The sequence below is a fragment of the Brassica napus genome, chromosome C3 (genome assembly GCF_020379485.1).
Source record: "Brassica napus cultivar Da-Ae chromosome C3, Da-Ae, whole genome shotgun sequence".
In the NCBI taxonomy this organism is placed as follows: Eukaryota; Viridiplantae; Streptophyta; class Magnoliopsida; order Brassicales; family Brassicaceae; genus Brassica; species Brassica napus.
The window spans coordinates 60,669,038-60,683,576 of record NC_063446.1 but is presented as its reverse complement, the minus strand read 5'-3'; the positions used below and the strand labels follow the sequence as shown (position 1 = coordinate 60,683,576).

The 14,539-nt window shown below is 32.6% G+C and overlaps 1 protein-coding gene across 1 annotated transcript; it reads left to right on the top strand.

The window, feature by feature from the left end:
- Positions 1 to 4,718: 4,718 nt before the first annotated feature.
- Positions 4,719 to 7,352, top strand: LOC106395191 (cytochrome P450 81F3-like). The gene is made up of 2 exons (XM_013835704.3): positions 4,719 to 5,781; positions 6,643 to 7,352. The coding sequence occupies exons 1-2, from the start codon at positions 4,912 to 4,914 to the stop codon at positions 7,261 to 7,263; spliced, it is 1,491 nt and encodes a 496-aa protein (XP_013691158.1). The 5' UTR covers positions 4,719 to 4,911; the 3' UTR covers positions 7,264 to 7,352.
- Positions 7,353 to 14,539: the final 7,187 nt, after the last annotated feature.

Genomic DNA, 14,539 nt, shown 5'->3' with positions numbered 1-14,539 from the left:
TTCTCTTTTGTGAAGAGTCATACGAGACAGTCGGCAAGTTCTCACCGGAGACAAGATCTAGTCGTCCATATTGTCACCGTGTCGTAACTTTCTTACCTGTGTTCGAAAACGCGGCGGTGGTGGCCGGAAATCAAGGAATAAACACTTGGCGGACATGGACAAAAAAGTGTTGGTTAAAATCAGTTAAAAATTTGATTTGTTGAAAAATCTTGTTTTTTTAATTATTTTTTGGTTAATCTAAATAAGATTTGTAAGTTTTGTGTTAAAATAGCAAAGAAAATGATGATTAAGTGAAAAAAAATTGATGGCGGCTCCAATAGAAAGTTGAAGAGTTTTTTTGTAACCTAAAAGGAAGATGACAGGTTATTTACAAAATTGCCACTCATTAAAGACATGTTCTATAGTGATTGTGGGCTTTATCGATGTGTACATTGTTGTAAAGATATCATTTTGTACACTGTTGTAACTATATTCGTGTACACAGTTGGTAATGATATCTATATGTACATCGAAGTAATGATACATAACTCATCTTTCCATGGAAAGATTTATATAGTTGTAAATGATATATGTGTGTATATCGAAGCAATGATAACTATATTTGTGTACACAATTGTAAATGATATCTATGTGTACATCGAAGTAATGAGTCAAATCAACTATATTCGTATACACAGTTGTAAATATATATGTGTACATAGTTGTAAATGATACATATGTGTACATCGAAGTAATGATAACTATATCCGTGTACACAGTTGTAAATGATATCTATGTTTACATAGAAGTAATAATATCTATGTGTACATCGAAGTAATGATACATAACTCATATCCCATTTGTTAGATTCTTTTCATTATTATGTGGTTTTTTATGATGTATTATTTATTTGAATACTTTCTATATCTAAAAAACTAGTTAAAACGTAATTATATGCTGGAGCATATAAAGTAAAGTTCATGAGGTTGTGTGTGTGTACATTATCCACATATACACCAAGATTTAATATCCACATGTACACTTGTTTACCAATATCGACATGCACATTTTGAAATATTACAAGTAGCTCAACAATAAACATATCTACATGTACACTTGTTTACGAATAACGACATGTACATTTTACCATGGTGCAACATTCAATTAGACATTTACGAATTTGTAACATAGATTTACAAGTTTCAACATGTATGTTCAAATGGTGAATATATGTACACAAAATCTATGCCACAGAATAATCCAAAGCAAAGTCTAAATTGTTTTAATTATGTAAATTTTGATTCTTTCGGATAGAATTGGAGATGTACATCATATTCGTGTTAAATTTTGATTCATTCGAATAAAGTAAACAAACTCCATGTTGCATTTTTGTTGTTATGCACATCATGTTCATGTACACGAGTATATTGAGTAACCACCTGGATACGATCTTGGTTCGACGTGTCCACGTGTTCCTGTGTTTAAAGATACATGTTTTAACAATGTCCACATGTACACTGTTGTAACGATATTCACATGTACACTATATATGGGAATCTGCTCATGTTGTAATTATTTTTGGGAAAAGTATGTTAATATACCAAGTAGCCAAACAAATATTATTAAAATTTGATTCAAGATCGAAACTTTACGAGAGGTATAAACTCAAAAGATCTGACAAACATCAAATGTCAAAGTTGGCCATTGTTGCTATCAAGCTTCTCACAAGTGGTGTTTGTGACAAAAAGGGGCACGGTGACGACAATTCAGGAGCTTCATAACCAGTGCCAGAGTTTTGAATCTTGTCTTAGAGTTTGAGGTAGAGGTGTATTCATTGAGAGAGAGAGAGCTTTTATACATCATGATTATACTACTATCAGAGATATAGCTTCCACATCTCAAAAGATAGGTTGGATAATAAAGATATTGATTATGAACATATTTTCTGGAAAAAATGTTCTGGAAAATTAATATTCATTTTACAAAAAATAAAGAACTTCAGAGGAAGAAACGGAGAATAAAATATATGGGGCCCATTGTTTTGTCTTTTAACTAAGAAAATGTATATTATATTTTTTTAGATTTAGTTAGTGTAGTAGACACTTATTTAGTCAGATTGTAACAGAAAGTGGGTTTTGGTTAAAGAAAACTATCTTAGTAGTGAGAACTGTTCTATTATGTTAAAGAAACTTAAAAATGCTTTTGGACGTAATATTTTCTCAATCTAAGTCAAACAAAAAAAATAAGACCAATCAAAGCCACGCTGACTGGCAAAACATAAACAATATTCATTTGTAGTTTTGCATTTTTTTGTTCTCTCCCAATACCGTACAACCTAAAAATTGTGAATTGTAACTATTCACTACCATAATCTTCATTCACTTGGCTTGGGATACAAGAGACTATGGAGAAGTTGGATAGTTCTTTTATTTAGATCAGACTTTTTGATTCTTTAAGTTTAAAGGAACACAGATGCACCTGATGTAAAAAGTTTTTGTTCTAATAAATTTTACATTCATTAAAAAAAATCTTCATTCACGATTGCACGTCCAATAAAAAGTACTTATTCCAACATTTTGATTTCCTCAAATACGTAACCCAAAACTGATTAGTTTTGTTCTTACGCAGAAACCCAACTTTCTTAACTTACATTAAAGCAAGACAAAAAAAACAAAAGAGTTATTATGTTTATGTAACATCGTACCATTTTTAAAAGTTAAAAACCAAAGTATCCTTTAAAATTTAAAACCCCTCCCTCTTGCAATTAAAAAATAACATGGAAAGCAACTGACTTCTGGTATACAGCTTTCACCTCTTATTAAAATTTTAGGAATATTTTCCTATAATTTTAGGAGTCTTTTCGTAAAATTTGGTAAATAATTTCTAAAATGTAGTAAAATCTTTCTTAAATTGTTTAAAATTTGTTCTTATTTGCAGCATTTATTTAACCTTTAATACTCCTAGTCCAACGTATTTATAAATTATTTCTAGATGTTTAAATTGTTTTATATCCCCGTGGAAACTAAATTATCAGCACTTGGCTAGTCTGGGCTTGGACTACGGTCCAAATGGTTTACATGGTGGATCGTAACAGATGATCGGTTCACCCCCTAGCATTAGTCGGAATGTATTCTAAACTCGGATCAGGCAGTGTGGTAGCCAGTCCACTCTGTAACACTAAGTGTGTTCTTCCCGAGGCCGACCGGATCAGCCGATAGGGTTTATCAAAAAAAAATTGTTTTATCAATTTAAAACCTTTTTCTAAAAAAAAATTTAAAAGTAAACAAGTTTTTACAATCCAAATAAATGATATATATGATTTTTCTAAAAGAATATTAAATTAACAAAAGATGTTTTACACTTTGTGTTACATTGGGATTGATTTTTTTCTTAAAATCAAATACTAAGCTTCAAGTAGCTATTGAGTTGCAAACCATATGGATAAACCATTGAGATTGATATATATGCTTTTTTTATGGTTTATGTCGTGTTTGTACATAAAACTTGTTTTGATGTTATCATAGGATATATTATATACATATTTATATACATAAAAAAATGTTTGCCTCCCTCCTGTTGTGCCACGTCATAAAGTCGTTGATTGTGAGTGTGACACCTGTCTTCATTGTCTAAAACTCATCGTTTGATTAACTTTTGATGTGGGCTGCTGCGTTTCATAATTGTTTACGGTTTAGTGAATTTTTTGTTCACACCGTGATATAGCCCAAATACAGAGAGATAGCCACTATAATGAAAACATATGTAAAGACTGAAACTTTTGAAACGAGAATGAAAATAAGGAGCGTACCGTGAGTTTCTGGATGCTACTGACTTTGCCTTGGTTGGAGGCGATATCAACGGTGACGGTTCATTTCGCCGCCACCTCCGGTAACTCAATAACATTCAAGAGTTTAAAATTATTGGCGATGGGTTTTGCAGAGTATGAAGAGGCAGAGGGAAAAAGATGATGAGCAACAACACTGAAGAGGTTAAAAAAGAAAATCGAGCCAATTAATAAAAATATTCTACAGTTTAAGCGGTGGCGAGTAAATCAGATCGGTTTCTCAATTCCACTATGACCCGATCAAGAGAGAAATATAGTTTTTTTTTTCAAAAAATATAGATATTATCAAAGCAAAGATTGCTCCGAACGAATCATAAGAAGATAAGATAAGCAATCAAAGGTTTTTATTTCATTTTTTAATTAGTTATTGGGAATTAACATGAGTGGAAGTGCCATACACGCGCACAGACATGCGTGTTGGTGAGATATGAGATACATATTTTAAACTTAAAAGGAAAATAGACAGGAAGCAATGTGTTCTATTCCCATTGGGTCTTTTCTTTTGAGCCTTTTGTTTCAAAGAAAAACGACAGAACATAACCAGATTTACTTCGGTTTAATTTAGATTCGATTCAGCTTAAATGCATGCATGATTTTAAGCTACACAAGTTTCATTCAATAAATAAACCAACGAAAAATTTTATCGTAAGAAATTGGGTTAATTAAAATTCATAAGACATAAAACAATAAATAATTAAAAATAATTTGATAATTATCTAGCTACTTATATTTATATAATATTTATATATCAAAATAACATAAATATATGATTATAATTAATATTTAAATAAAAAATCCGGGCGTAGCCCAGGCCGACCCTAAGATATATTTGGGTTTTTGTGCTATGCTCATCATATATATAGTAATCGCCTCTGATTTAACACCTTTTCGATTAAAATGAAAAAAAAAACCCTACGTAATATTCCCGTTAGAATAAATATATACAGCGTGGAAAATACAAATACATGAACAAGATCCAATCTGATAAAATTATTCTATATAAAGTGTACCAGTCTGATTTTTTCCACGACACTATCACCAACAAACTCATCAGAGGCAAAAAAAAAAAAAAAAACAAATAATCAAAGATGTTTTACTATGTGATTATTCTCCCTGTAGCTCTCTTTTTCGTGGCTTACAAATTCATATTCTCACCCAAAAACCAACGTTTCAACCTCCCTCCTTCTCCGCCTTACGCTCTCCCCATCCTCGGCCACCACCTCCTCATCAAACCGCCGGTTCACCGTCTATTCCACCGCCTCTCAAAGACCTACGGCCCAATCTTCTCCCTCCGAGTTGGCTACCGCCGCACCGTCGTGATCTCCTCCTCCTCACTCGCGTCAGAATGCTTCACGGGCCAAAACGACGTCCTTGTCTCAAACCGGCCTTGTTTCCTAACCGCAAAATACGTTGCGTACAACTACACAACCGTAGGCACCGCTCCTTACGGCGATCACTGGCGTAACCTCCGCCGTGTCTGCTCCCTAGAAATCCTCTCCTCGAACCGTCTCACCAACTTCCTCTATATACGTAAAGACGAAATACGCCGCATGCTCACGAGACTCTCACGTGAGGTCAACAAAGAGATCGAGCTAGAGCCGCTCTTGTCTGACCTAACGTTCAACAACATCGTGAGGATGGTCACGGGCAAGAGATATTACGGAGACGAAGTCCATAATGAGGAAGAAGCGAATCTTTTCAAGAAACTTGTCGCCGATGTTAACGACTGTAGCGGCGCGAGGCACCCTGGAGATTACTTACAATTCTTGAAAGTATTGGGAGGGAGCTTTGAGAAGAAAGTGAAAGCTGTTGGAGAAGCCATGGATGAGATCTTGCAGCGGTTGCTTGATGAGTGCAGAAGAGACAAAGACGGTAACACCATGGTTAACCATTTGCTCTCTCTTCAAGAACAAGAGCCAGACTATTACACCGACGTCACTATCAAAGGCTTGATGCTTGTAAGTGCTAACGAATCTCTAGTACACTCAAATCATACAATAACGAATATTGCACTGATGTCACTTATTCTTTGTGTGTTAGTACTTGGTTTTTAAATCATTATGTCTCACACGTATTCATTAAGTGGCAACGAATCTTTTTTCAAATCAACCTTTTGGTGTAATTTCAATAATATATAGACGGCTCAGGTATAGCGTCATAAGACATTTGTTTTGATCTCCAAATTTTAACGATCTAATATACTTGTAGGTTTTAGACTTTGAAACTGTAAAAACCTTTATTACTTTATTGTAATTTTTTTAAAATAATCTGTGAATTATTATAAAATGAAACGTTTTTAATTTTTGTACATGTTCAAAGAGGCATGAGTGTCTCTAAAATGTTGAGGGCCATAAACATTTTAATAAGGTTTTAACAAAAATATTTTTATTTATGATTTTGGGATTTTTTTCAGTGTAATTTTTTTTTAAAAAATTTTGGGGCCCTAATCCTATGTTTCACTTCACTATGCTCAGGACCACTCTTCCAAAGAGGTAGTTCGATTGAACCTTTTATTGCCAAAAATGAATATAAACAACAAAGAAGCTTACTTATTGGGAATTAGGATCCCCAACATACAACTAGAAGCATTTTAGCCACAATTGCAAAAGATTCAGAAACTTCTTGCGTTATTTCCTTGCTATCTACGATAGTCTTACGGATCAACTAGTCATGTTAACGATCTGCGGAGATGTAGTCATGTTGTTGTGAAGACGGCTGTTGCGTTCTGGCTAGTCATGTTAATATTTATAGTTACTTAAGCTGTATATATATACTTAACAAGTATTTATATATATTTCTGTTAATTATGCGTGAAATAGGGCATGATGATCGCCGGAACAGATACCTCTGCCGTAACCCTAGAATGGGCGATGGCGTGTTTGCTAAACCATCCAGAGTCACTGGAAAAGGCAAAACAAGAGATCGACGAGAAAATTGGACAAGAACGTTTGATCGACGAACCAGACCTAGTAAACTTGCCTTACCTTCAGAACATACTGTCCGAAACATTCCGGCTATACCCTGCTGCGCCGCTCTTAGTGCCAAGATCGACGACAGAGGATATCAAAGTCGGAGGGTACGACGTTCCACGTGGAACGATGGTGATGGTGAACGCGTGGGCTATACACAGAGATCCAAGTCTCTGGAACGAACCAGAGAAGTTCAAACCGGAACGGTTTAACATCGGAGAAGGAGGAGAAGACGTTCATAAGCTAATGCCATTTGGCAATGGACGGAGAGCGTGTCCAGGCGTCGGTTTAGGGCAGAGGATCGTGACGTTGGCGTTAGGATCGTTGATACAGTGCTTTGACTGGGAAAAAGTCAATGGTGAGATGGTCGACATGACGGAGACTCCGGGGATGGCGATGCGTAAGAAAGAACCTTTATGGGCCTTGTGTAGTTCTCGGCCCATTATGAATAAATTTCAGGCCCACTCATAAGGTTTCTGAAGCTATATATGAAATGTAACTCGTATGAATGGAAATCTACGTTTGCTCATTTCAATGGATTTCTAATGGTTAAATGCTCTCTTTTGTTTTTTGAACGCAAATTATTTAACTAAAATTGTCGGGGAAAAGAACTTTTGTTGATTTAAGGAGTCTTCAAGTCATATTCGGGTTTGGGGCTAAGTTAATCAAAGACTATACACAGGCTTTCGAACACATGAAGTTCAAAAAAGGGTGAATTTGTGAAATGACTAAGTTTGGAATGAAAGTTAAAGTGCAGAACATTGATTCTGACAGAAATAAGTATCTAACAATTTAGCTTGATCTGAGCCGGTTTTACTTCTTGGACTTACAAGTAACCGGTAAAGAAGAGATGGTGAGATGATATTGACAACAACATGTACGACCATTATTTACCACGAACTATTATCTTAAAAGGGAAGATACACATTCCACGTTACGTATTAAATAACCGCATACGTTTCACTTTCACTGTGTTCAATAAATAAGTGGACAAAAATAAAACATTCCTGCAATAAATGGTATTCTATTTACTTCATATTAACAAAATAATATAAAACATCAATTCCATTTCTACTCTAGATATTAAAGCATATCACAATCACATCCACAACCCCTAAATACTAAATCCTAAATGTTATACACTAAAGCCAAAATCAAAATATAAATCCTAAATCTAAATATAAACTCTAAACCTAAACATAATGAAATAAAGTAAATAGTACATATTTACGAAATTATGAAATGTTTAGGATTGTACGTAAGAAGTTAATGATGGCCCCAATTTCAACTCCCACCTTCCAAATACTAAATACTAAACCCTAAACCCTAATCACTAAATCTTAAACCCAAATATAAATCTTAAATACAAATATAAACCATAAACTCAGATAGAATAGAACAAAATCAAAGGTATAGTACATATTGGTGAAATTATGAAATATATATGCTTGCATGAAATAAGTTATGTTGACCCCAACCTCAACCTCCACCTTCCAATTACTAAACCCTAAACCCAAAATCAGTAAACCCTAAACTCAAATTTAAACCCTAACCCTAAATACTAAATCGTAGACCCTATTCACTAAAGCAAAACCAAAATATAAATCTTAAATCCAAATATAAACTCTAAACCTAAATAGAATGAAATAAAATAAATAGTATAGCACCTATTTACGAAATTATGAAATGTCTAAACTTGCATGTAAGAAATTAATGATGGCCCCAATCTCAACCCCCACTTTCCAAATACTAAACCCTAAACCCTAATCACTAAATTATAAACCTAAATATAAATTTTAAATACAAATATAAACCCTAAACTCAGATAAAATGGAACAAAATCAATAGTATAGTACATACTGGTGAAATTATGAACTGTATATGCTTGCATGTAAGAAGTTATGTTGACCTCAACCTCAACACCCACCTTCCAATTACTAAACCCTAAACCCAGAATCACTAAACCCTAAATCCAAATATTAAACCCTAAACCCAAATTTGAACCCTAACCCAAATATTAAAATCTTAAAATAGTGCACAATATTATGTAATAATAAACTATACAAAATATTAAACTCTAAACTCTAAATCCTAATTACTAAACCCTAAACATAAATAAATATATTAAGCTAAACCCTAATCAAGGAAGCATAAACCCAAATAGAACATATATAATATGGTTTACTATACCCAAACTTTTACTTAGTAAATCTAAACCTTAGACATGAACCTATAAACTCAAATACAATATATAAATTGTTTTCCAATATTAAACACTTGAAATCACATTTACTTGGTTAGCATGTTGTATATCTTATATTCCATATAGTCTAAATAGTATCGTAAACGAATGTTCCAAATAATCAAATTTATCTAACATTCGAAAAATGAATTTCATATTACAATCAATCACACAAAATGACAAAGAAGAGACCTATCAAATTTAAAAACATGACATATTATTACATTTTTAAGGAGTAGTATAGAAATATGCCTCAAGTAGTATGGTAACCGTACATAGGTATACTTAAGAATATATACTATATTATTCATTTCACCGAATATAGTATAGAAGGCGAGTTCATCTTCTTCAATTCTTCTTTTTTTTAGACAGGCCGATACACATTCATTTCGTTCACCATCATTATTTTTTACCGCCATATAGAGATCGTCTTCATCTCCTCTCTTTTTTTTCTGACACGACGATGCTTTTACCGACTCGCCGTCTTTGTTCTTCACCACTAGATCTGTAAAACAAAAACAGAAACGAAAAACAAAGTATGGAAACAAAAGCATGATTGTGAAAGGGAAAAAAATGAAAGAGTTGTTGTGTGTGCTCACCGTCTACGCTTTCATCGTTGTCTTTTTTTTCACCACTGGATCTGTAAAACAAAAACAGAAACGAAAACAGAGTATGAAAATAAAATCATGATTGTGAGAATCAATTTATTTATGAAAAAAAATGAAAGAGTTGTTGTGTGTGCTCACCGTCTATGACTTCATCGTTGTCTCTTCTTTAGAACAATTGATTGTTCTTTTGGTGAGAAGAAATTCAATTCAAAAAGATGTGTGGGTAATGAAAGACCACGTTTTACTTTTTACAGTTACAAGTTTCACCGGTTGTATACAAGGGTACAATGGCATTATTATACAAAAGACACAATACATATTTGCAAGCTATGTCTTTTTGCATACAATGAATTATAATTTGTTGGAAGGTTATACAGCCCAATTCCCCTTAAAAAAAATCTTCTGTTGATTTAAGGTGTCTTTAATCATTGGCCTATGGCTTAATTAAAAAAAAAAAATACTCCGAAAGACCTATTTTAATAGAAACTAGACTTTGATCCACACGCCCGTGGGGATGTATTTTTTCAAAGTTTCTATCTGTTTTTCATGTCAATAATATAAGGGCTGGGCAAAATAGCCGAATCCGAAGAACCGAACCGATCCCGATCCGAAACAGTAGTACTAAACCCGAACCGAAATTGATTAAATATCCGAATTATTCAAAATTTTAGTTTTTGGAGAATCGAAACCGAATCCGATCCGAAACGAAGTATTTCGGGTACCCGAATGTATCCGAAATAGATTTATATACTGATATATATTAATTATTTTTAGATTTAATGTGTATAAAAAATCTAGAATATATATAATACTTTTAGGCTGCTTTAAATACTTGAAAATATATACAAATAATCAATAGTAAATATCTAAAATAGTAAAAGTATACTTAAAACACCAAAAATACTTAAAATAATTATTTATTCTCTACCAAATATTTGAACTAAACTAATTTATATGTTAAGTTTAGGTATTCTGACATATGTTATTCAAATTTATATTTAATATATTATTTTGCTTATATTTTTTGAGAAATTTAAAGTATATAATGAATTTTAAAATTTGAAAAGTAATTTAAATGGGTTACCCGAACTCGAACCGAATCCGCAAAAATCCGAAGCGAACCCGAACTGAAATTTAGAAATAATCGAATGGAGCTGAAATCTTTGACCCCAGAAACCCGAAATCCAAACAGACCTGAACCGAACCCGATTAGGTACCAAATAGATAGTTTCTCAAGTTTTTCTTAAAAATGTAAGCCTATTATTTTTTTTCTTAATATACTGCTATCTATATTTCCAAACAAACCTCTTTTTTTAAATTGCAGTCTATGTTTCCAAACAAACCTCATTTTTAAAGTTGCAATCTATGTTTCCAAACAAATTTTTTTTTTTAAACTGCAATCTATCTTTCAAACAAACCTTTTTTTTAACTGCAATCCATGTTTCCAAACAACTTGTTTTTTTTTTAAATTGCAATCTATGTTTTCAAACATTTTTTTTTTTAAATTGCTATCCATGTTTCGAAACAAAATTAATTTGTCAAAACTAACCCACAACTTGATTTTAACCCCAAACCTATACCCAAACTTGAATCAAATGCAAAACTAACCTAAAAGTCTTGTGAAATTACAGCTCAGCTCCTTGTGACCAAACAAAAAAACAGAAGCCATTTTTACGAATATAGCCCCAGTAAGTCGTCTGAGTCGTCTAAAATGTTGGAAGTCGTCTGGACGACTTCAAGGTAAGTCTTCTGGTGTAGCTGATCTTAAAAATAATTTATAAATTTTTTAAAAAATATTTTGATAAGCAAAAAATTAAAAACATGTAATTATAAACAGTTTTAAGTGATATAAATTAAAATATAACAAAATTGAATTGTTTTCAACATAGATGAGTGTAGGTAGTGAATCATGGTATTATTTGGTCTAGGGTTTGACAACATATGTTGTAGTATTGTATGTATTCTTAGGGTTAGATTTTGGAAAGCTTGAATGTTTTTTTGAAAAATTAAATTTTTACCTATACGTGTTTATTTTTGTGTATACTAAACACTTTTGAAGTTTAATTTGATTTTATGAAGTGTTTAGTTAGTTAATTAAGTTTAAGGGTTATGTTTAGGGTCTAGACGACTTCCATGGAAGTCGTCTGGTGAAGAAATTAAAACAGACGACTTACATGTAAGTCGTCCAAAATATTCCCGCCTAAATTTTTTAAAAATTATTTTCCCGCTTAAATAATTTAAACCAGACGACTTACTTGTAAGTCGTCTGGGAAGTCTTCTATTTTAGTTTTCCGCTAAAAATATTTTAATTTCCCGCTAAAAATGTTAAAGTCTTCTGGACGACTTACAAGTAAGTCCTCTAGGAAGTCGTCTGAATCTAAAATATTTAACCTAATTGGAATTTTTGTCTCCCTATATAAAGAAAAATTTACACATTCTCTCTTCTCCTCTCAAATGTCTGTAACAAAAATATAATGTTCATCATTCTAAAACTCTTCAACCTCTCTCTAATCTCTTTGACTTGAAAACACCAAACTTTATATGAATTTTTCAGTTTTGTCTCATGTCTTTCTTACTAATCCATCTTTTTTTGCAGGTTTTTAATCAGATGGTACTCATCTTCCACTCATTTAAAGGTAAATCTATTAATTTTAGATATGTATTTTTGTGTGTTCTATAAAGGTAAATTTATCTAATCTTCCACTCATTTTCTCTGTTTTTAAGCCATTTGAACGTTTTTGGATATGCAGGTTTTTCAGATCTGAAAAACTTCTGGGAAGATTTACCTGTTAGTCGTGTAAAATATAATGCACTAGACGACTTTCAGGAAGTCTTCCAGACGACATCCAGGAAGTCTTCCAGACGACTTCCATTTCAGTCGTCTGCACTTCCTGGAAGTCGTCTGGACTTCCTGGAAGTCTTCTGACGAACTCTCTCTTTCATAATAGATCTGAGCATTTTGGTAAGTTTTTATGTCTGATTTTTCTTCATTTGGTAACTTCTTGTTGTATAAAGTTCTTACTTTTTTCCTAAACTAAAACTCTTCAACCTCTCTCTAATCTCCTTGACTTGAAAACACCAAACTTTATATGAATTTTTCAGTTTTGTCTCATATCTTTCTTACTAATCTATCTTTTTTGCAGGTTTTTAATCAGATGGTACTCATCTTCCACTCATTTAAATGTAGATCTATTAATTTTAGATATGTATTTTTGTGTGTTCTATAAAGGTAGATTTATCTAATCTTCCACTCATTTTCTCTGTTTATAGGCCATTTGAACGTTTTTGGATATGCAAGGTTTTCAGATCTGAATTTGATATGCAGGTTTTTCAGATCTGGAAGACTTCTGGGACGACTTACCTGTTAGTCGTCTAAAATATAATTCACTTGACGACTTCCAGGAAGTCTTCCAGACGACTTCCATTTCAGTCGTCTGGACTTCCTGGAATTCTTCTGAGGAAGTCTTCTTCCATATCAAGTGGAGTCCAAGCTTGTCTTTGTAGAGGAATGATCTATAATAGTTTTGTTTGTGGTCTGTTTTGTGATTTGCATGTCTACTCTTTTAGTTGTGATTTTTTTTTGTAAAATCGGTAATAATGTTTCCCAAGATGTAATACATGTGCGAACAATGTGTTTACAAATTTACAAATCAATGAAATAATAGACTTCAATAGCCTTTTTCTTATCTTTGGATCTCTCATATGCAATAATAAACTCCAATGGTCTTTTTCTCATCTTAATAAACAAGAATGTTGGTAGCTTCATACTGATACAATATTTTAAGAAGCATTTTAACCCTTCTTCCAACTCATAACAATAATCATCATTAGTGTCTATAACAATAATACTTAAGAGATGGAAACAAACAATAGTAACTAGTCAAAGCATATCATATTTTTTATAAGTTTGTGTTGAAAAACTTAGTCAAATTTAGTAAAACTAAGGGAGAAAACATATTTTGAAAAATTGTAGTTTTACATATCTTGAAGTTACTTATCACTCTTAAAAATACAAGTTATTCAAAAACTAACGTAGAAGACTTAAAAACTAGCGTAGAAAACTTCCACGGAAGTCTTCTCGGATCAGTTAGAAACTTTAATTAACGTGAATGTTGGTAACCTCATAAATATCACCAATTAAGTTAAAAATTTCATTCAGTAGCCCAAATATTCATTAATAAACATGAATTAACAAGAAAATGTTAAAAAGTCTTTATAGTTTTAGAGAAAATGTAAGTTTATTAAACATTGACGCAGACGACATCCACGGAGGTCGTCTAGTAGACTTCCAGAGACGTCGTCCATTTAGGTCATTTTTTCAAATAAAATTTTACAAAGACTCTGTTGTAATGAGTAAGTTAACTCTACAGACTCTGTGTTCATGTACAGGCTATAATCTTCTTGAGCCATTGCAACAAGATCAGCATGTGTCGAACCTTCACTCAAAAATAACATTCTCGCTCCTTTGAAATGATCAACCACAAAATTTCAACATCCATCTTTCAATAACCATTCTCCATACACTGCATGTAACTGACACATCATCTGAAAAAGTCAAAATAAAACACATTAGCAAACATATAACAAAGAAAACAAAAGTTTATTAAAGATCGACGCGGACTACTTCAATCCAAGTCTTCCAGACGACTAAAATATTAGTCGTCTGGTCAACGCAGAGGTTATTTTTGCAATTGACTGTGAAATCTGTTATCTAAGACGACTGAAAAATAAGTCGTCTACTTTTGTTTGGTTAAAAAAAAACTCCAAAAAAGCTAGACGACTTACATTTCAGTCGTCATAGGTTAGTTTTGCATTTGATTGGATTATTTCAGAAGTTTGACTTTCTTGGACGACTTACATTTCAGTCATCTGGTGAAAAATTGAAATATCAATAATT